The 19908-nt window shown below is 43.1% G+C and overlaps 3 protein-coding genes and 1 pseudogene across 5 annotated transcripts in view; 3 read left to right on the forward strand and 1 right to left on the reverse strand.

The window, feature by feature from the left end:
* The first annotated feature begins 237 nt into the window (after positions 1–237).
* On the forward strand, positions 238–12535 carry LOC139541365 (BTB/POZ domain-containing protein 8-like). Of its 3 annotated transcripts, none has more exons than XM_071345949.1 (6): positions 238–364; positions 1620–1682; positions 2566–3211; positions 6217–6304; positions 6672–6835; positions 6930–12535. In XM_071345949.1, exons 3-6 carry the CDS (start codon positions 2695–2697, stop codon positions 8957–8959), a joined length of 2799 nt encoding a protein of 932 aa, XP_071202050.1. In that variant the 5' UTR covers positions 238–364; positions 1620–1682; positions 2566–2694; the 3' UTR covers positions 8960–12535. The 3 variants fall into 3 exon arrangements, with proteins under 3 accessions (XP_071202050.1, XP_071202052.1, XP_071202051.1); XM_071345951.1 differs by having other exon boundaries at positions 6672–6808; XM_071345950.1 differs by having other exon boundaries at positions 2569–3211.
* LOC139540612 (BTB/POZ domain-containing protein 8-like) lies at positions 9139–12535 on the forward strand (annotated as a pseudogene).
* Positions 12536–12848: 313 nt separating this feature from the next.
* On the forward strand, positions 12849–15290 carry LOC139541367 (protein SPO16 homolog). The gene is made up of 5 exons (XM_071345953.1): positions 12849–13070; positions 13270–13363; positions 13765–13936; positions 14205–14283; positions 14885–15290. The coding sequence occupies exons 1-5, from the start codon at positions 13002–13004 to the stop codon at positions 14996–14998; spliced, it is 528 nt and encodes a 175-aa protein (XP_071202054.1). The 5' UTR covers positions 12849–13001; the 3' UTR covers positions 14999–15290.
* Positions 15265–19908, reverse strand: part of LOC139541368 (glomulin-like) — a 103051-nt gene continuing 98407 nt past the window's right edge. Inside the window, exons 14-18 of the mRNA XM_071345954.1 lie at positions 17491–17600; positions 16046–16109; positions 15799–15934; positions 15560–15648; positions 15265–15466 (exon numbers count right to left, since the gene is read on the reverse strand). Of these exons, the coding sequence (XP_071202055.1) occupies positions 15365–15466; positions 15560–15648; positions 15799–15934; positions 16046–16109; positions 17491–17600 (501 nt within the window). The 3' untranslated portion in view covers positions 15265–15364. The remainder of the gene's footprint in view (positions 15467–15559; positions 15649–15798; positions 15935–16045; positions 16110–17490; positions 17601–19908) is intronic.

Genomic DNA, 19908 nt, shown 5'->3' on the forward strand with positions numbered 1-19908 from the left:
AACATTGAGGCGATGTGGAGGTAGGAGTAGCCTCAGCTGATGACATCATCCATTTAGCTCAAGGGAGCTCAAGTGGATTCTGCAAGAGAGAGGGAGAGTGAGAGGGGAAGGAGGGGTGGTTACCATGGTGATGGGTCCTTTTAAGCAGCTGCTGATTTGCTCGAGCTCTCTCCCTCTCTTCCCCCTCCCTCCCTCCCTCTCCTCCTCCTCTCTCTCCTCTCCTCTCTCAACCAGCCATTTAGGCGAGAGATTGGTACTCTGCGCGCTAGGCTGTGGACCTTCCTGCTCCAGTCATTCTACTCTGTCTGCCACATGCGGGGATGGGAGACCCTGCTCTCCAAGCACAGAGAGAGGATACTGGCAGGTAAGAGAAGGGAGGACATCTTTATTCTACGGGGCTTTAGCTGTAGTTGGGAGGTGATCTGATCTGTCTCTCACTGCAGAAGACAGCCAGAGCTCTGTTTCTCTAAGCTCAGATGGGATATTACAGATATGTTCAATGTGTTTGATCTTGCTTGGCATGACAATGACCATAGGAAATGGCAAGAGACAGCACAAACAGATCTGGGACCGGGCTACAGTGATGAAGCACAGGCTCTGTCTCTGCATGATTCGAGAGGAAGGAACCAAAGCCCATGAAGCATATGTTACTGCTGCTGCCTCTGGGTAACATCAGACATTAAATGGCTGCTTTCAGCACAGCTGCAGAACAAAACAGAGCACAAACAGACACGACCTGAGGTCCATCTGTTTGGGCGAGGAAGAGGGTCAGTCAGTCACTCACCCCATTTTCAGCCAATTTGTAGCTAGCAACTAGGCTAAAACTGCACCATGTTCTCTTCTGTATTGTAATAAAGGGCTGGGGTGGAGAGTTGAATTTGTGGATTTTACACATAATTAGATACATTTGCTGAGAAACAAATAATGCACTGCTTTGTTTTGACTGTATAGCTTTGATCCATTGAAATGCATAGCATGAATTATTTATTGAACTTGGTTTTAAAATTCCACTGACATTCCAAACTGAAATCTCTCTCTGTCACTAACATAGCTCACACGTACGCATGCACATACTCACGACAAGGCACATAGAATGAATATGCATAGTTGCATAAGGTAATGTAGTCACACATACACATCCAACACAGTCACACAGTCACACACACACTCAAGTACATTCCGGTGCATCGGTTTGGTCTTTATTTGGAGTATCTCTGGGGAAATGGAAGGATGTGCTGTGAAGTCTTTTCTTGGTCAGAAGTCAGTTGACTGATGTTTCATTGATTTAAATGAAAGCCTCTCCACGTTGTTTCACCTTCTGTATCTCATTTAAATCAAAATCAGGAAGCCTTAGGTGGAATAGCCTCGTTGCAGTATCGTCTCTTCAATGGACATGTCATGGATTTGATATCTCAGGGACATGTTGGTATAATTCACATGGAAAATACCCATCAAATTGAATGCTCCTTGTGTTGAGAATGCAAGACAAAACCAGGTCAATGTGTCTTGAAAGATGTTTGTGGAGACCTGTTTTTTGGATGAGTACTGTGCTTTGAAGGTTTTTGAATGTGATTATAATTTAACCAAATTGTGTTAATTTAATTATGCCTCTCCCATAGCTGCTCTTGATAAAAGAGACCGTAGAAGACTTGGGGGAAAAGCCTGTATTCACCAGCTCACAGGTAATGCATGATAAAAGCTTATTTATTATTTAATTTACTAGCTATTGTTTTATTACTCTCTTGTATTGTTAAAACTTGTGTGACATGTTCCCATCTATAACAGATACACCTATGTAATGATTATGATATGTGGTTATGATGCCTATTTAGTTGCATGCACTGATTATACTTTACTCTGGATGAGAGCATCTAAGTGCTCAATGACTCAAATGTAAATGTAACGGTGTGATTATGATCTAGGATGGTGACTTTTAAAAGCCTGTAATTACTGCACACTGACACAGAAATGTGAATGGTCGAAACACTGGAGTGGGCCTCACGCACACGCACATGCACACGCACACACACACACACACTGATTCTGCTGCTGATGACTGTAGTTTCATCCTTGACACAGAAAGCAATTACCTTTCAGCCCCTCAGAGTGATAAACACACAGACCTTGTGCTGTATCAGACTTATGAACAGTAACACAAGGCAGACAGAACCTAGAAAGATGTGATGAGGGTTGCTTTTGTTTTGCAAGCCTGGGTGTACAGTACAGCTCAGTCACATGCAGGCATCCTCACCAGTATTATTCAATCCTATTGAATTAACATTTGCTTTTGGGAATTTAGAAGATGCTCTTATTGCAATTAACTTACAATTAGTGCATTGATTCAACTAATGTATGTAAACCAACATCATGAAAAACCTTTTTAGCCGCTATCTGCAAAATCAGTGCATCACTTTCTCTCACAGGTTAATTATAGGTAATTACAGGTTAGATCGAACTTGCTTCATCCCAGTCTTTAGTTGTTGAATCAAGTATGTAGGCTACTACTAAATGATGTTGTGTGATCTGATCTTTCCATTCAAACCTCTCCCCTCTCTCTCTCTCTAGCAGCCAAGGGGTGTAAGATGCCCTTGAGTTCCTGCAGCTCCTTGTGAGAGACCTCTTGTCCACAGGACCATTTGGGTCATCAGGAACACAGGGAAAGGAAGTTGCACTGCAGTTACATCATCAGCCACTATGAAGTCAGACGGTCTGGGGACGCCAGGCCTCCCATCCACCGCAGGGAGAGGGACTGGTGCTACCAAGCCTGGAGACACTGGCCCATTCAGGGCAAAGAACGTCAAGACCAAGCAGCCAGGCGACCACCAGAGCACCACGGCTAAAGCCAAGACTACAACCTCCGCATCAGCCAAACCAGTGCTCAACGGTACGGCTGGCCCAGGGGGGGCTAGGAAGGAGGTAGCCACCCCTAACGGACCCAGGGGGTCCCCAACAGGGGGGAAGGGGACTAAGGACCAGGACAGGAGGCCTAACCCAAACCCTGGAGCCAGGCCCAAGACCTCTCCCCCAGGCACCACCTCCACAGCTCAGGCCAGGCCAGGGAAACTGCAGAAGAATACAGCAGGGAAGGGTGACTCTCTTCAGGGGGCAGACAGCAGCACGGCCCACCCAGCCACTACCACCCCCTCCACATCAGGCAGTGCCTCTCCTGACAACCGTTCCGGAAGCCCACGCAACTGCCCCACCATGCCAGGTCTGGTCTAACATCCAACATAATTAACTTGCTCCCCAGTGGGCAAAACTGGTTGAAAATACATTATAATGACTTTGTAATGATTTTCAACTCATTTTGCCAGCTGGGAAACTGTATTTCCCTTGTCTAACATCCAATGTTATTAAGTTGCCTCCCAGTAGGGAAAAAACTGTTGAAAAGACATAATGATGTTGTAATTACATTGTAATGACGTTGTGATAATGACGCTGTAATGACGTCATTCTAAACAGTTTTGACGCTGGGTTAATTCACTCATTGTTATGATGACATTAATTTGATTTTATGGCAGAAAGTTAGTGTCTGAAAAATTTGCTTGATTCAGAAATGAATGGTAGCAGGTTTTATGAAGAATAAGTAGCAGAGTGATTTACATGAGTTATGCTTTATCCCAGAGGGGCGGCAGGTAGCCTAGTGGTTAGAGCATTGGACTAGTAACCGAAAGGTTGCAAGATCAAATCCCTGAGCTGACAAGGTAAAAATCTGTTGTTCTGCCCCTGAACAAGGCAGTCAACCCACTGTTCCTAGGCCGTCATTGAAAATAAGAATTTGTTCTTAACTGACCTGCCTAGTTAAATAAAGGTAAAATAAATAAAATAGGGAGACGGGAGGGAATACATTGAAGTAGAAACGCATTGCAGTAGTGGTGTGTATAAAGATGAATCAGAAAGCACTCCTTTCTTTCATACGTATTAATCAGTTCAATGGTAGCACCACGGAAATGAACATCCATATAGGTAGCACAGCCTGTGTGGCAACAGACACCCAAAAAAGCCTCACACACAGGGTTGTGACCAATTGTTTCTCCACCGCAAGTCTGGTCCTAGCTCCTGTAGTGACGGTGTATGCTAGTTTGTAGATGAAAATCTAAGTTTATTGGTTGCATACACAGTTACACAGATGTTATATCAGGTGCAGCGAAAGTCAAAATATTTTTTTTTATCTAGAAAAATCAGAAACAAATCCAAATTACAATCCAAATAACACTATAACAATAATCCCAAAAACTATCTGTGCGTATGTGCATGGGATTAATGTACACAAAGATATACTATGAATGATATGTACAACAATATATATATTAGTGCGCTATGTCAAGTATACAATATATACATACACAGTGGGTCTAAACAGTAGAGAAATGGGAAGCATTGATTGTTCAATGTGTACATGCATGGGACAGCAGCGTAGTGTGTGTGTGTGTGTGGGTGTACAGTGCCTTGGGAAAGTAATCAGACAACTTGACTTTTTCCATATTCTGTTACGTTACAGGCTTATTTTAATATGTATTAAATAAAACTTTCCCTCAATCTATACACAATTACCCGTCAATTACAAAGCGAAAACAGATTTTTTTAGATTTTTTTGTAACGTATTAAAAATAAAAAACAGAAATACCTTATTTACATGAATATTCAGACCCTTTGCTATTAGCATCAAAATTGAGCTCAGGTACATCCTGTTTAAATGTACCATCCTTTAGATGGTTCTACAACTTGATTGGAGTCCACCTGTGGTAAATTCAATTGATTGGACATGATTTGGAAAGGCACACACCTGTCTATATAAGGTCCCACAGTTGACAGTGCATGTCAGAGCAAAAACCAAGCCATGAGGTCGAAGGAATTGTCCGTAGAGCTCCGAGACAGGATTGTGTCAAGGAACAGATCTGGGGAAGGGTACCAAAACATTTCTGCAGCATTGAAGCTCCCCAGGTACACAGAGTCCTCCATCATTCTTAATTGGAAGAAGTTTGGAACCCCCAAGACTCTTCCTAGAGCTGACCACCCGGCCAAACTGAGCAATCGGGGGAGAAGGGCCTTGGTCAGGGAGGTGACCAAGAACCCGATGGTCACTCTGAAATACCTCCAGAGTTCCTCTATGGAGATGGGACAACTTTCCAGAAGGACAACCATCTCTGCAGCACTCCACCAATCAGGCCTTTATGGTAGAGTGGCCAGACGGGAGCCACTCCTCAGTAAAAGGCACATGACAGCCCGCTTGGAGTTTGCCAAAAGGCACCTGAAGACTCTCACACCATGAGAAACCAGATTCTCTGGTCTGATGAAACCAAAATTGATCTCTTTGGCCTGAATGGCAAGTGTCACAACTGGAGGAAACCTGGCACCATCCCTACGATGAAACATGGTGGTGGCAGCATCACCGGACTTGAACCCGTTCTAACAGTTCGGGAGAGACCTGACAGAGCTTGACAGAATCTGCAGAGTAAAATAGGAGAAACTCCCCAAATACAGGTGTGCCAAGCTTGTAGTGTTATACCCAAGAAGACTTGAGGCTGCAATCACTTCCAAAGGTGCTTCAACAAAGTACTGAGTAAAGGGTCAGAATTTTTATTTTTAATACATTTGCAAACATTTCTAAAAACATGTTTTTGCTTTGTCATTATGGGGTATTTATTGTGTGTAGATTGATGAGGGAAGAAAACTATTTAACCCATTTTAGAATAAGGCTGTAACGTAACAAAATGTATAAAAACTTTCCGAATGCACTGTATGTATGCGAAAAGGACTCAAGGTGCAGATCAGAGTATAGGGCCTCAGCCGGTCTGTCCCTCCTTTTCATGCAACAGAGAAAGGGAGAGACTCAGAGTGCCATATTCTCTCCCTCTCTCCCTCTCTCTAACCAGCCCAGTCATCCCATCTATCTACTCCAGCTCTATGTTATTGGCTCTGATTGTGCAATATTTTGGCTTTGATGTGCAGTACTATTATCAGTTCCTAGCCTCTAGCTCTCACATCCTTGTTAGCTCTCCTTATAATGGAATCATCTCTGTACTTTGTTTGAGGATTTCATGAATTCAATTAGTATTTCTCCCCTCAAAACTGTCTGTTTATTGTTGCTCTATTTGTCCCCAGTAAGCTGTATAAATTAATTCTGCCCCTTAATCCCTCATTCTAAGTGAGCAGTTTCCAACAATAAATATCAGTGTTTGGTTAAACACACTATAACGATCCTCTGTGTTTTAGATCTTAAGACAAAAACCCAGGCTAAAGTTCTGACCAAATCTCCACTGACCAAACCCCCCCAGGAAACAGACACCACAAAGACCAACAGGTAAGCAGCACTGCACCCGAAATCAGAACATCCAATTTAGGTAGACCATCCCTGAGAAATGGGAGAAATAACTCTGCTTCCCCCCACTGTTATATAGTGGTAATTGCTAGTCCATACAGAGATGGGTGAAACGATACATTGCAGTACTTGTTAATGCCATGGTCTTTTGAGGTTTATGCGCTTTCATCCCTTAGTGTTATCAGACCCTGTGATTTTGTATCCATTATTGAATGATTGTTGTTATTGTCCTAAATTAAACATATTTTTAAGCAATTAAAATGGCTTTCATTTTGTGAGTGTCAGGATTCATTTTCTGTTCTCCGGTGCTGTTCTTTTGATTTTATGTTTTTTTCATCTCCCTGATCAGCCCTACCAATAAGCCCAGCACCAGAGAGGCCAATAAAGCCAAGCTCCCCACTACAGGAAGAACAACAACTGTAGGAACAGGAGCCAGAGCAGACACAAAGGGGATGAGCACACCAACAGGCTCAGCTGAGAACCATGGTGAGAGGCAGAACCGTGTGTGTGCAGGTGCGTGTGTGTGGACATGTGTGTTTCTTCCAATACAAATCCTAACATCTCACTGTGGGCCAAAGTATTGAAATATGTTTCTCCTCTCATGCAGTCTCTAGATCTGGGTCATCCCTGAGTGCCAGAAAGCCTGCGTCTCCCAGGAAAGAGGAGGATAAGGATGGCTCCAAAGTCTCAGCAGACAAAGCAGCCAGGAAGACCACAAAAACCACCCCAGCTACCGCAGCCACGGCCAAATCTACTTCTAAACCAGTCAAAGCCATCTCCAGCTCCTCTCCTTCCAAACAGCCTCCACTAGCAACGGCCAAACCTGGACCAAAGCAGAATGCTACCTCTGAATCTCCTACAGAGAAAGACTCACCCAAGTCAGCGGGGCCAGTTAAAAACGTATCCTCTGTCGTTTCATCCAAAAAGCCTGCAGCTAAAGAGAAAGAGGGATCTAATGGTAAAACCTCTGCAGAGACCCAGCAGGCTAATGACACTGGTTCTGGAGCAGAGAGGGTCTCCTCACATTCAGATCCCAGAGAGGCCTCAGAGCCAGTAGCAACATCCACAGAGCAGAGTCCAGCTCATAACATCCCACTACCACCAGGCCCCCAGGGCCACAGTGGAGGAGGGGACTCCCTCTCCTTACCCCTGAACGCCAGCCCTACGCTAAGTCCTCAGAAGTCTGCCAAACAACCAGGTAAACCTAACTGCACAAGAGGAGTCAGGGCTCTGTCCAGTCAGCCACCAGCAATCAACCACATATTTAATGGGAATGACCTCGTAAATGGAGAGCCTGCTAAGCACACAGAGGGGACACACACATGTAAACACACTCCTGGCTCAGCCACAGACCTTCCGCTGGACACCCCAACCCCAGGCAGCCCTCTGGAGGACTCGTGGAGCAGCCTGCACCACCAGGTCAGCCCCGAGTCAGAATCCGGCAGTGCCACCACCTCATCAGACGACATCAAGCCTCGCTCTGAGGACTACGACGCCGGGGGCTCCCAGGACGATGTGGATGACTGCTGTTCCAACGACCGCGGCGAATCCAAGGGGGGCGGCACCATGCGTTGCCATGACTTCCTGGGTCGCAGTAGTAGTGACACGAGTACGCCTGAGGAGCTGAAGATGCTGGATGGTGGGCTGCGGGTCGAGGTGAGGCTGAAGGGGTGCGAGGTAGAGACCACCAGCGAGGAGGAAGGGGTGAAGCAACGGCCGCGCTCCTGGCTGAGTAGGGACAGAGACGAGGTCCCTGTTGAGGAGGAGGTGCAGGCCAATATTACGGTGAAGCAGGTCCCCGACAGCCAGCTCTTCTCCTCTGAGGAGTCCGAGGAGTCTGAGGAAGAGGATGAGAGGTCAGAGGTGGAGGTTCTTCCTGTTCACCAGGCCCCTCTGCCTCCTGCCGACCCCTCTTCTCAGTTCCAGGGCATTGTGAACATGGCCTTCGAGGATGGAGGTGACCCTGGTCAAGACAACAAACAGCAGCAGCAACTGGACTACCAATCAGCATCTAACTTCCGCCGCTCTGTTCTGATCTCTGTTGACGAGTGTGAGGAGCTGGGATCAGAGGAGTGCGGGGTGCAGACTCCGCCCCAGCAACAGCCTGATGACCCCCTCATGCCCTGCGACGTCTTCGGGAGCGACCCTTCTCCGGCCCCTCAGTCAGTCCCCAACTTTGTCTCTCACTCTGGGGGGCACCTGGCATCGGACTTTCCCAAAAGCACACCTCAGCAGCAGCAGGAACAAGGCAAAGAGCACGAGTCCAACAACAACAAACCCAACAAACCCATTGTTTTCCTCACTGAGATCCAGGATCCTCTGGTAGATGACCATAACCCCACCAAAGTGGAGGAAGTAGAGCCCAGCCCTGGTTGCCCTTCTCTGGACCATGACCCCACTGTCCTGCCTCCCCAGGAGCGAGAGAGACCCTGCCACCTAGACCTTCGGCCTGCTGAACAGTACAGCAATGGAGGATCACCACGCAAGAACCCCTCAACCAAGCCTAGCCAAGCATCTGTACCTGTGCATGTAGACAACAAGAGATCAGACTTACATACATACTTAAATGACCCTCAGCAGAAAGGGGGCTCTCCTGTACATGCAGCTATCCCACAATCCCCAGCAGGTAATGTATAATGATCTACATCTAGGAACCCACCTAATTTAAACCCTGTAGGCAAACCCTTCACCAATTCTCCCTCCCCACCCAGCCAAACTCCATTAGTCAAGGCATAGTTAGTTAATTAGTTCTCCCTTTGTATCTTGCAATCTCCTCTGTCTGATATAACATGATGCTCAGACTATTCATTTGCATTATGACACGTACACTTATCCCCTTCCTCTCAAAATGAATATAATACAGATTACTTAACTAGTTCAAATTCAAATTGGATAAGGGGGTCGTTTTTTGATATGCCCATATACTGTAGCCGAAAGCTTGTTATAAATACACAAAACATCTGTGTACCAGTCCCTTGATTTTAATTGGTAACACCAATATCAGTTTAAAAAACGGAGATTGGTCAATCAAGAAACGTGCAGAAATAGCTTAGCTATAATCCTCTTATAACAACTTAACTACCTTTTTTCAGAGGCATTCTGACCTTGACTACTTAGATTACTTATGGAGAAAAAAAAAGCAATGTTGATTTCAATGAGAACTGATTCTAAAATATTAAGTTTGAGTCCTAAATGGCACCCTATTCCCTTTTATAAGGCACTACTTTTGACCACGGCCAATAGGGTCAAAAGTAGTGCACTGTAAGGAATAGGGTTCCATTTGGAATGCAAACTTAGTGTAAAGTAGTGTGTCATGTGTTGGTTAGAAACCCCCTGCCTTCTGACAAGGTGTGGCGGACTGATGTAGGCCTAGTTGTATGAATGCACTTTGATGTACATAAAAATGCAAATATTCAATGATTTTTCATTGTTTCTTTTAGTGAATGCAACGAAATCCAACACGAAATCCAACAGCTCCTGGCCATTTTTAAGCCACAGCTGATGATATTATTTATTAGATTGATGTTTCCATCATTTGTATTTCATGCAGAAGACATGCAACCAAGATATGATTTTTTTAAATCAAATTACACAATAATATGCAAAGTGGCCAGTTGATTTGGAGGGTAAATCCACAAATACTAAGCTGTCATTACGACCAGATTGCTTTTGAGAAAGATGTCAATCTTTGTTTTACTTACCTACAGGGACTCTTGCCTACCCAGGATCGGCTTGTTTTTGTTATTTATTGTCAGACCCTTCTAACCTGTATCTTCTCATCAGTCTGCTTATCTATAAAGACTGCATGATAGTAGTACATGCCATTTGTTGTGTATTTTTATTTATTCCACCCAATATGTTTGTTTTTACTTCATTATTTTTTTACCTTGTTTTGGTTTGGTTCAATAGACGCCTGGTAGTTTTCTGTATGTGGTGTGTCTAGAACAATCTTTATATTCCATGTCTCTCTTTTTTCACTCTCATGTGATACAGCAAAGCTATTACTTAGTTAGGGGTCACGTCTGAAATGGCACCCTATTCCTCATATAGTGCACTATACAGGGGATATGGTGTCATTTGGGATGCATCCTAGTTAGGGTCTATCCCAGTGCAAAACATATCAATCTTGTTTTTGCTGTCAACAGCAATAAGTGGTCAATTGTATTATCCATTGCCAGCATGGATCTGTTATTTACAGTGATATGGAAGCAGTGTTAATAACAGAAAGAAACTGTACATAAAACCAGATGGGAAATGTTAGATTAACCTATGTACTTCCCTTTGTGCTGCAAAGTAAATAATTTCTGCCTGAATTTAGGTTTTTGTGACAGTATTATAATCATATCTGTACAATACAATAGTTATATTCATTAGTTAAAGATACCTGCACGGTTTTATTTCCTCAAACATATCACTGGTGCCTGAGCAAACTGAGTTATGCAGAGTTAACTAACCAGCGCTGGCAATGCAATGGAATGAATGGCTTCCTGTGTTTTTTACTGCTGGATAAATGAGACACATCCAGACAACTACATCCCTCTGTGCTTGACCTTTAAGGCAGCTGTCCATCCTATCTGTCACCCACAGTCCAGGTCAGTGACTACTCATGACTTATGCATATGATAGAATTCTACATTATATCAACAATTTCATAATATAATCCATTGGTCTGTAACTAGGTACCAACAATGGTGAAATGAGGGCCTCCCGCCTCTCTCCTAGTGGAATAGAGGACAGGTTATTGACTCAACATCCATTAATAATCAAATGACAGGATAAGAGGACACAGTTGCATTAAGGGTGAAAATGTAGTAATCTAAATGTTGGGATAACGGAAAGAAGTGACCTGCAGGATACCTTTGTAATGACTATGGACTTATGGAAAGATGAATCGTTATGTCATTGTCAACTGTTTTTAGGGGACATTGAAGGACAATGAGACAGACTGGATCAAACAACAACCCCAACCTGTACACATGACTAGACGCCCTTCAAAAGCCCTCTCTACCAACTACGAACTGAACGTGAGACAAGCTTTTGAGCACCTCAGCTCCTCTGACAACAGGAGCAGGAGGAGCACAGTGGGGTAGGAGGAGGAGAACGACAAAGAGGAAGATTACAATGAAGAGAGTGGTAAGTTTGCGGAGCATGCTGAAGCAACTCCTCTCAGACCAGGAGTCCAGTCTTGGCGTCATAAACCCAGTCCCTGAGGACCTAAACCTAGCCCAGTATCTCATCAAGTAGACCCTGTCCGTCTCCCGGGACTGCCTGGACACCCAGCAAACCTTCCTGCTCCACCAAAAGGAGACATTTAAACGCTGGGCAGAGCTCATATCACCCCTGGAGGACTCCACAACCAGCATCACTGTGACCAGCTTCTCGCCCGAGGATGCTGCCTCTCCGCAGGGGTAGTGGACCATCGTGGAGCTAGAAACGTATCACTGACAAAGCCTATACAGAATTAAGGACTAATGAATCATCTTGGAGTTAGAAACACATCACTTGATTGACAGTGTCTCGTTAGTCCTTAAACCTATGTTAACTTCTTTCTGGATTAATCAACCTTCTATCTGGATTCATTAACTAAACAACACTTCTTCTGACACAGACACTACAACAGTACTATCTATCAGCAGGACCTGTTACACTTTCTCTCTGGACTTCTGCAACATGTCTTCAGTTTACTGACATCTACAGTACCACAATTATTCTGTCTTTAAAAAAAAAAATTGTTTTATTTATTTTATCAATTATTCTGTCTTGATGTTTGAGTCATCCTCTATTTATTGGTTGACTGTCTCATGCTTTTTATGCTGCTTTTTATGAGTTTTTTCGGGCTCTCAAACTGAGCTTGTTTGTTTGCATTCAGTCCCCTTCACAGTGTTTGACTTGGACTGAAATAGGTTCCAGTACTAATTTTGGGTGCCGGTACTGTTTATTTTTAGGTAAAGGAGCTCCACAATACCTTTCGATAAGAGGAACAGGAGCTCAAGCCGTAGAACATTTTAGGTGCCGGAACTCAGCTCCAGTGAGCTCCTGCCCAGTCAAGCACTGCCACTTCATCATCTTCAGTTATATCCTTAATACTTAATGGACTGAGAGTTTAAACACAAATAAGCTGTTGTGCATGCGGACATTTGTGTATGTTTAACTGTTTACTTGGTGTTTGCAACCTTTTAGAAAGAAGAAAATAAAAATAAAATGTCTTTCTCATGGCTCTCTACTCATGATGATGGTTAAACAGTGGAGTTTCACAGAAACTAGAGAACATGTTGGTATGTTGGCTTTATATTCATTGTGTATATGAAAATTAAAATGTTTGGTTCTAAATACAATGGTTTAATATTTTGGGGGGTTTGGTGATAGTGAATACAATAGTAGATAATTTTTTTAAATAAACAATATTTGTGAAATGATATAGATTTTTATTGTACATGTCAGGTTAAAATGAGGGATACACTTGGGCGTTTGTTGCTGTACGTGAAATGACCTAAATGGCGTCACCTTTTAAGGGTCCCGTGACGTCATTGCTCACACCTCCTTCGCGTGCCTCCTTGATCTCGTTAGATTCCATTCAACTCAGCACCGCTCATTCGGGCAAACAGACTTGTTTTGTTATCCAACTTCGCACCCTATCTTATTTTGGGTGAATACAGTTAGCTACATACCATCACCTATAATGACTACCAACGGTAATGACAGGACAACTCAATGGAAAACAACAATTATAGTCAGCACATCACTTCAGGTAACACCACAAATGGCTAGCCAAAGAAGTTGCTAGCGAGCTAGCTTGGGCAGAAATTGACAATTTCTGTTGTATAATTGAGTTCTTCCCGATATTGATATGAAGTCACAATATTGACAATTTGATTATGACAGCTTATTAGATTTCATCAAGAAATTAACGTTACCCATCTAAAACATTACCCTACTAAAACACACAGAATCATGACACATCCAGGATGCTTCTTGCACAGCACCATCGGATCCGATTCTCAGACGCTGTCAAGTCGGGATCCATTGTTTTCCCGCAGTCAGGTAATCATCAATTTGACATTACGTTATTTGATTCACGCTTCAAAGGTACAGTATGTATGCCTATACTAGAGATCCGCAGTTGGTGTCTTTAGGCTATCACATTGCCGATGCCAAGAAGACTATGTCACAGTGCCATCTACCACTTGTTGTAAGGGGGTTCCCGCCATACACACTGTCCCCTGGGCCTGTCATGACATCAGATACCTTTCAGCTAATGTGGTCGTAACTTCAAAAACTGCAGGATTTTGCTCCTATTAAAAGGCTGCAGAAGACTTCTGTAGGGTATTACCTAGATATTTTGTGATAGCCCTTTGACTCCCTCAGAATCTAGCACATAAGCCCAAGGCCAGTCTGCAAAACCAAAGTTGTGTTATAAATGTATGTATATGTGGGTTGTCCAGGTATTGCATTCCTCATAATAAACCCACAAGAACTACCAGAGAACCTTGAGGAAGCAGGACTGTTTGACAAGATCAAGAAGTTTGTGACGGTTCACCGCAATAGTTTCCTTCTCCTGCAAGCCCCTTTTTATGGGAAGAAGGAACTGGACATCATGTCAGTGATACAGCACAGGTATAGTTATTTTATTATACTTTATAGCAGACCATTTTATTCCTGTCTGGAACAATTCTAACATGTGCAAATGTTATACATTATAGGCCAATGTGGACTAGTGTAGTTTCACAGTAATGATCACTCCTCTAAACGATTATCCTACTGTACTGACCCAAATACATTCAAATGACCAGTAGTTTTGAATGATGCAACAATATTTCCGGTCACATGGATATGTTAGTGCTGTGCTTTCATTGTAACTGAGGGATCCTGTGGTCTATTGCAGATTCCTTGGCAGCAATCTCAGAGTTCTACCTGTACGTAACAACACAGAGATAGTCAAGGGGATGCTGACTATAGCCAAAGTAAGGATGAAAGAAGACCCCTAAGTCCTCACACATTATATTGACATGGATATTGAGTAATAATAATACTGAAAAACAAAAATTAAGATACTTGGCATTAGTTGATAAAAAATCGAATCAAAATCAAATGTTATTTTGTAACATGCGCCGAATACAACAGGTGTACCGTGTACCTTACCGTGAAATGCTTACTTACAGGCCCTTAACCAACAATGCAGTTCAAGAAATTAAAAATATTTAAAGTAAAATAAAAGAAAGTAAAAAATAAAATAAAAAGTAACACAATAAAATAACAATACCAAGGCTATGTACAGGGGAAACTGGTACCGAGTCAATGTGCGGGGGTAAAGGTCAGTCAAGGTCATTTGTACATGTAGGTAGGGGTAAAGTGACTATGCATAGATAAGATATAGTCAATACAAATATTGTTTAAAACGATAAAGTTGATACAAAGTTAGGCTACTTTACTTTGCTAGGTTCATCAGGGACAATGCACATTAATAAACATTTCTGTCAATGTGCCAGGTTTTTGCCAGCCGGCTAAAGTTGAGAGTTCATCAAGTTTTCCCCCTGTGATAATGAAAGTGATCTCATCTTCCAGGCCACCAGTAAGCCCCATGTTGACAGCGTGCGGGATCGGATGTCTCTGGCCAGGGCCCACATTATAGAGAGCAGCCCTGTCTGGGAGATGCTCAGGGACATTAAGCTGGGGTGAGCAGCTGGTGCAGAGTGGGGATGCCAGGTCCCCTCAAACCTACCTGTTCATGATAGGTTAGTGACTCTAATGATTGATTTATGCTAGGTCTGGCATCCGCTGTGTTTACGGTCACAAGCACAGAATGGCTTTAACCCAACTGGCATGTGTTTAGTGTGCTTGATATACTGAATGCATCCAATCCTGTATCCAGCAGAATACTCTTACTGTATAGATTCAGTAGAAAGTCAATAGAAAATCCAGCATTGCAAATAAGTGAAATGAGGCTTAAATAAAGAAAAAGAAAAATGTAGATTGTGTATTTATTATTTATTATTAGCCTGAAACAATAATTTTTAAAAGCATAAGACTGAGCCATCTCTGTTGTTAGACAGCAGTCCCAGTTCTCACTTTCTCCTCTGATATCTCCTCAATATGGATCACTAGACTCTCCATCAGGTCAAAGGTCACCAGAGCACATTGCAGTACCTGTGAAGTCCAAATAACTCAGTGCCAATTCAAATTATTAAATTCAATGTAACAAGCAAGCAAAAACAGCAGGGGTAACGTGGCTGTAGTTACCTGATACTGCATCTCTGGGGTCATATCTGATACCATCTTGTTCTTCACAGTCATAGTCTGAACTAATGCACCTCTAGCCTCTCTGGCTTCTGTTAGTGGATGAGAGTCACAATAATACATTGATTTGTGTACACAGTATATCACATGTTGTACATTGTTCCCAGAATAATACACAGTATTTACATATAATACATTTTAATAGATGGAGTACTGTAGTGTAGAGAGATCTGCTTTCTTACCCTGTGCTTGAATCTTCTTGTCCTCTCTCATGTTCTTAACCTGCCCTGCGTAGTAGGCTCTAGAGAGGGCCAGACACACCCTCAGCATCTTCAGGTAGTCCTCTTTGATCTTGAACAGCTCCGGCCATATACTTGACTGAAAACATCAGCGTTAGACCATCACCATGCTGTCTTGTCTTAACCACGTCAACTGACTAGTAGCGAGGTTTAATCTTCTGAGTTATATGAATGTGTCAAAAACACTCACTGTCTGCTGCCAGTCCATGTCCCGCATATGCAGGTATCGTAACAGATTGAGAGACTCCATTACTCTAAGGTAGAGATGGACAAAGAATACTATACTGAACAAAAATATAAACGCAACATACAACAATTTCAAAGATTTTACTGCATTACAGTTCATATAAGGAAATCAGTGAATTTAAATAAATTCATTAGGCTCTAATATATGGATTTCACATGACTGGAAAAACAGAAATGCATCTGTTGGTCACAGATACCTTCTCGTCACAGATCTCGTCACGGTATCTCTGTATTCAAATTACCATCGATAAAATGCAGTTGTGTTCGTTGTCCTTAGTTTATGCCTGCCCATACCATAACCCTTCCGCCACCATGGGGCGCTCTGTTCACAACGATGACATCAGCAAACCGCTCGCCCACACAACGCCATACACATGGTCTGAGGTTGTGAGGCCGTGGTCTGAGGTTGTGAGTTGTTTGAACGTACTGCCAAATTCTCTAAAACGACGTTGGAGGCAGCTTATGGTAGATAAATTTACATTAAATTCTCTGGCAACAGCTCTGGTGGACATTCCTGCCGGCAGCATGCCAATTGCACGCTGCCTCAAAACTTGACACATCTGTGGCATTGTGTTGTGTGACAAAACTGAGCATTTTAGAGTGGCCTTTTATTGTCCCCGGCACAAGGTGCACCTGTGGAATGATCGTGCTGTTTAATCAGCTTCTTGATATGCCACAACTTTCAGGTGGATGGATTATCTTGGCAAAGGAGAAATGCTCACTAACATTTTTTATAAATAATCTTTTTGTGCGTATGGTACATTTCTGGGGTCTTTTTATTTCAGCTCATGAAACATGGGACCAACATTAAATAAATAAAAATGTTACATGTTGCGTTTATATTTTTGTTCAGTGTATATTATATTGTCTGTGTTTCAATCAGGCATTACAAGTTGACAACAGTCAGCTGATGTTGACCTGTTTACTACTGTCTATGTTTTAAACTGGATGGAGAGTTGATTAATCAATTATATCTTGTTGGCTAAGAATGCTATCTCCATTGTTAGAAAGAAAGGGATTCTAGGAATGAAACCTGAACTTCATTAGAGAATAGATCTGTGCCGTAGTCCATGTTCCATCTGCCTTATGCTGGGCACCAGATATATGTGCTCTCTACTGCAGTATTAATGACCAGATAAGGGAACAGTCACAGCTTGTAGAGGGGCAAGGCAGGCTCACCAGTCCAGGGTTTGTATTTTAGACTACAGAGAGGTATCAGGATTGCTTAGACAGATCCTATGGGCCAGTTTCCCAGACACAGATTAAGCCTAGTCCTAGAAAAAGTATGCACACTGCTCTCCATTGACAGTGTTTTTTATTCTAGGACTAGGTTTAATCTGTATCCAGGTAACCGGCCCTAAATTTAGGGAGAGGACAAACGGTACTAACCTGTCCATACTGTTCAGCAGGTCTGTTTCTGGGCCCCGTGGGAAACAGAGAACCAGTCTCAGTAGGGGCAGAACCTGGGTTCCCATAAACCATTCATTCTCATGACCTGGCTAGAGATAACAAGGAGAATAACACAATTATAGGTTGCACTGTATACACCTTTTCTAATGCAATGAAATGGAGCTACTGTCCTGTTTATCAAAATGTCTCCTACTACGGTGCATTCAAAAAGTATTCAGACCCCTTGACTTTTTCCACATTTTATTACATTACAGACTTATTCTAAAATGGATTCAATTGTTTTTTCCCCCCTCATCAATCTACACACAATACCTCATAATGACAAAGCAAAAACAGGTTTTTAGAAATAAAAAAAACTGAAATATTATATTTACCTAAGTATTCAGACCCTTTACTCAGTACTTTGTTGAAGCACCTTTTGCAGTGATTACAGCCTTGAGTCTACTTGGGTATGACGCTACAAGCTTGGCACACCTGTATTTGGGGAGTTTCTCCCATTCTTCTCTGCAGATCCTCTCAAACTTTGTCAGGTTAGATGGGGAGCGTCGCTGCACAGATATTTTCAGGTCTCCAGAGATGTTCGATCGGGTTTAAGTCCGGGCTCTGGCTGGGCCACTCAAGGACATTCAGAAACTTGTCCTAAATGCTCCAGAGCATTTTTCATCAAGGATCTCTCTGTACTTTGATCCATTCATCTTTCCCTCGATCCTGACTAGTCTTCCAGTACCTGCCGCTGAAAAACATCCCCACAGCATGATGCTGCCACCACCATGCTTCACCGTAGGGATGGTGCCAGGTTTCCTCCAGACGTGACGCTCTGCATTCAATCTTGGTTTCATCAGACCAGAGAATCTTGTTTCTCATGGTCTGAGAGTCTTTAGGTGCCTTTTGGCGAACTCCAAGCGGGCTGTCATGTGCCTTTTACTGAGGAGTGGCTTCCGTCTGGCCACTCTACCATAAAGGCCTGATTGGTGGAGTGCTGCAGAGATGGTTGTCCTTCTGGAAGGTTCTTCCATCTCCACAGAGGAACTTTGGATCTCTGTCAGCATGACCATCGGGTTCTTGGTCACCTCCCTGACCAAGGCCCTTCTCCCCCGATTGCTCAGTTTGGCCTTGCGGCCAGCTTTAGGAAGAGTCTTGGTGGTTTCAAACTTCTTCCATTTAAGAATGTTGGAAGCCACTGTGTTCCTGGGGACCTTCAATGCTGCAGAAATGTTTTGGTACCCTTCCCCAGATCTGTGCCTCGACACAATCCTATCTCGGAGTTCTACGGATAATTCCTTCAACCTCATGGCTTGGTTTTTGCTCTGACATGCACTGTCAAATCAAATCCAATTGTAATTGTCACGTGCGCCGAATACAACAGGTGTAGACCTTACAGTGAAATGCTTACTTACAAGCCCTTAACCAACAATGCTTTGAGAAGTTAAGAAAAAAAGGTATTTCGTAAAAAAAATTGAAAATAGAAAATTAAAGTAACAAATAATTCCACAGCAGTAGTAAAATAACAAGCGAGGCTATATACAGGGGGTACCGGTACAGAGTCAATATGCGGGGACACCGGTTAGTTGAGGTAATATAGGTAATATGTACATGTAGGTAAAGTTAAAGTGACTATGCATAGATTATAACAGAGAGTAGCAGCAGTGTAAAAGAGGGGTCTGGATAGCCCTTTGATTAGCTGTTCAGGAGTATTATGGCTTGGGGGTAGAAGCTGTTAAGAAACCTTTTGGACCTCGACTTGGCCCTCCGGGACCGCTTGCCGTGCGGTAGCAGAGAGAACACTCTATCTAGGTCCTCTTCCTAGGTTTTGGCCTTTCTAGGGAGTTTTTCCTATTCACCGTGCTTCTACACCTGCATTGCTTGCTGTTTGGGGTTTTAGGCTGGGTGTCTGTACAGCACTTTGAGATATCAGCTGATGTAAGAAGGGCTATATACAGTGGGGCAAAAAAGTATTTCGTCAGCCACCAATTGTGCAAGTTCTCCCACTTAAAAAGATGAGAGAGGCCTGTAATTTTCATCATAGGTACACTTCAACTATGACAGACAAAATGAGAAGAAAAAAATCCAGAAAATCACATTGTAGGATTTTTTATGAATTTATTTGCAAATTATGGTGGAAAATAAGTATTTGGTCACCTACAAACAAGCAAGATTTCTGGCTCTCACAGACCTGTAACTTCTTCTTTAAGAGGCTCCTCTGTCCTCCACTCGTTACCTGTATTAATGGCACCTGTTTGAACTTGTTATCAGTATAAAAGACACCTGTCCACAACCTCAAACAGTCACACTCCAAACTCCACTATGGCCAAGACCAAAGAGCTGTCAAAGGACACCAGAAACAAAATTGTAGACCTGCACCAGGCTGGGAAGACTGAATCTGCAATAGGTAAGCAG

Source organism: Salvelinus alpinus, chromosome 16 (assembly GCF_045679555.1).
Source record: "Salvelinus alpinus chromosome 16, SLU_Salpinus.1, whole genome shotgun sequence".
In the NCBI taxonomy this organism is placed as follows: Eukaryota; Metazoa; Chordata; class Actinopteri; order Salmoniformes; family Salmonidae; genus Salvelinus; species Salvelinus alpinus.

Bases quoted from the DNA above. Each gene is read 5' to 3' on its own strand.
- LOC139541365 (XM_071345949.1), top strand. From the start codon at position 2,695: ATGAAGTCAGACGGTCTGGGGACGCCAGGCCTCCCATCCACCGCAGGG. The intron at 3,212-6,216 runs GTCTGGTCTAAC...TCTGTGTTTTAG, and splicing joins CAACTGCCCCACCATGCCAG to ATCTTAAGACAAAAACCCAG. The intron at 6,836-6,929 runs GTGCGTGTGTGT...CCTCTCATGCAG, and splicing joins GCAGAACCGTGTGTGTGCAG to TCTCTAGATCTGGGTCATCC.
- LOC139541367 (XM_071345953.1), top strand. From the start codon at position 13,002: ATGACTACCAACGGTAATGACAGGACAACTCAATGGAAAACAACAATT. The intron at 13,071-13,269 runs GTAACACCACAA...TAAAACACACAG, and splicing joins TAGTCAGCACATCACTTCAG to AATCATGACACATCCAGGAT. The intron at 13,364-13,764 runs GTAATCATCAAT...TGGGTTGTCCAG, and splicing joins CATTGTTTTCCCGCAGTCAG to GTATTGCATTCCTCATAATA.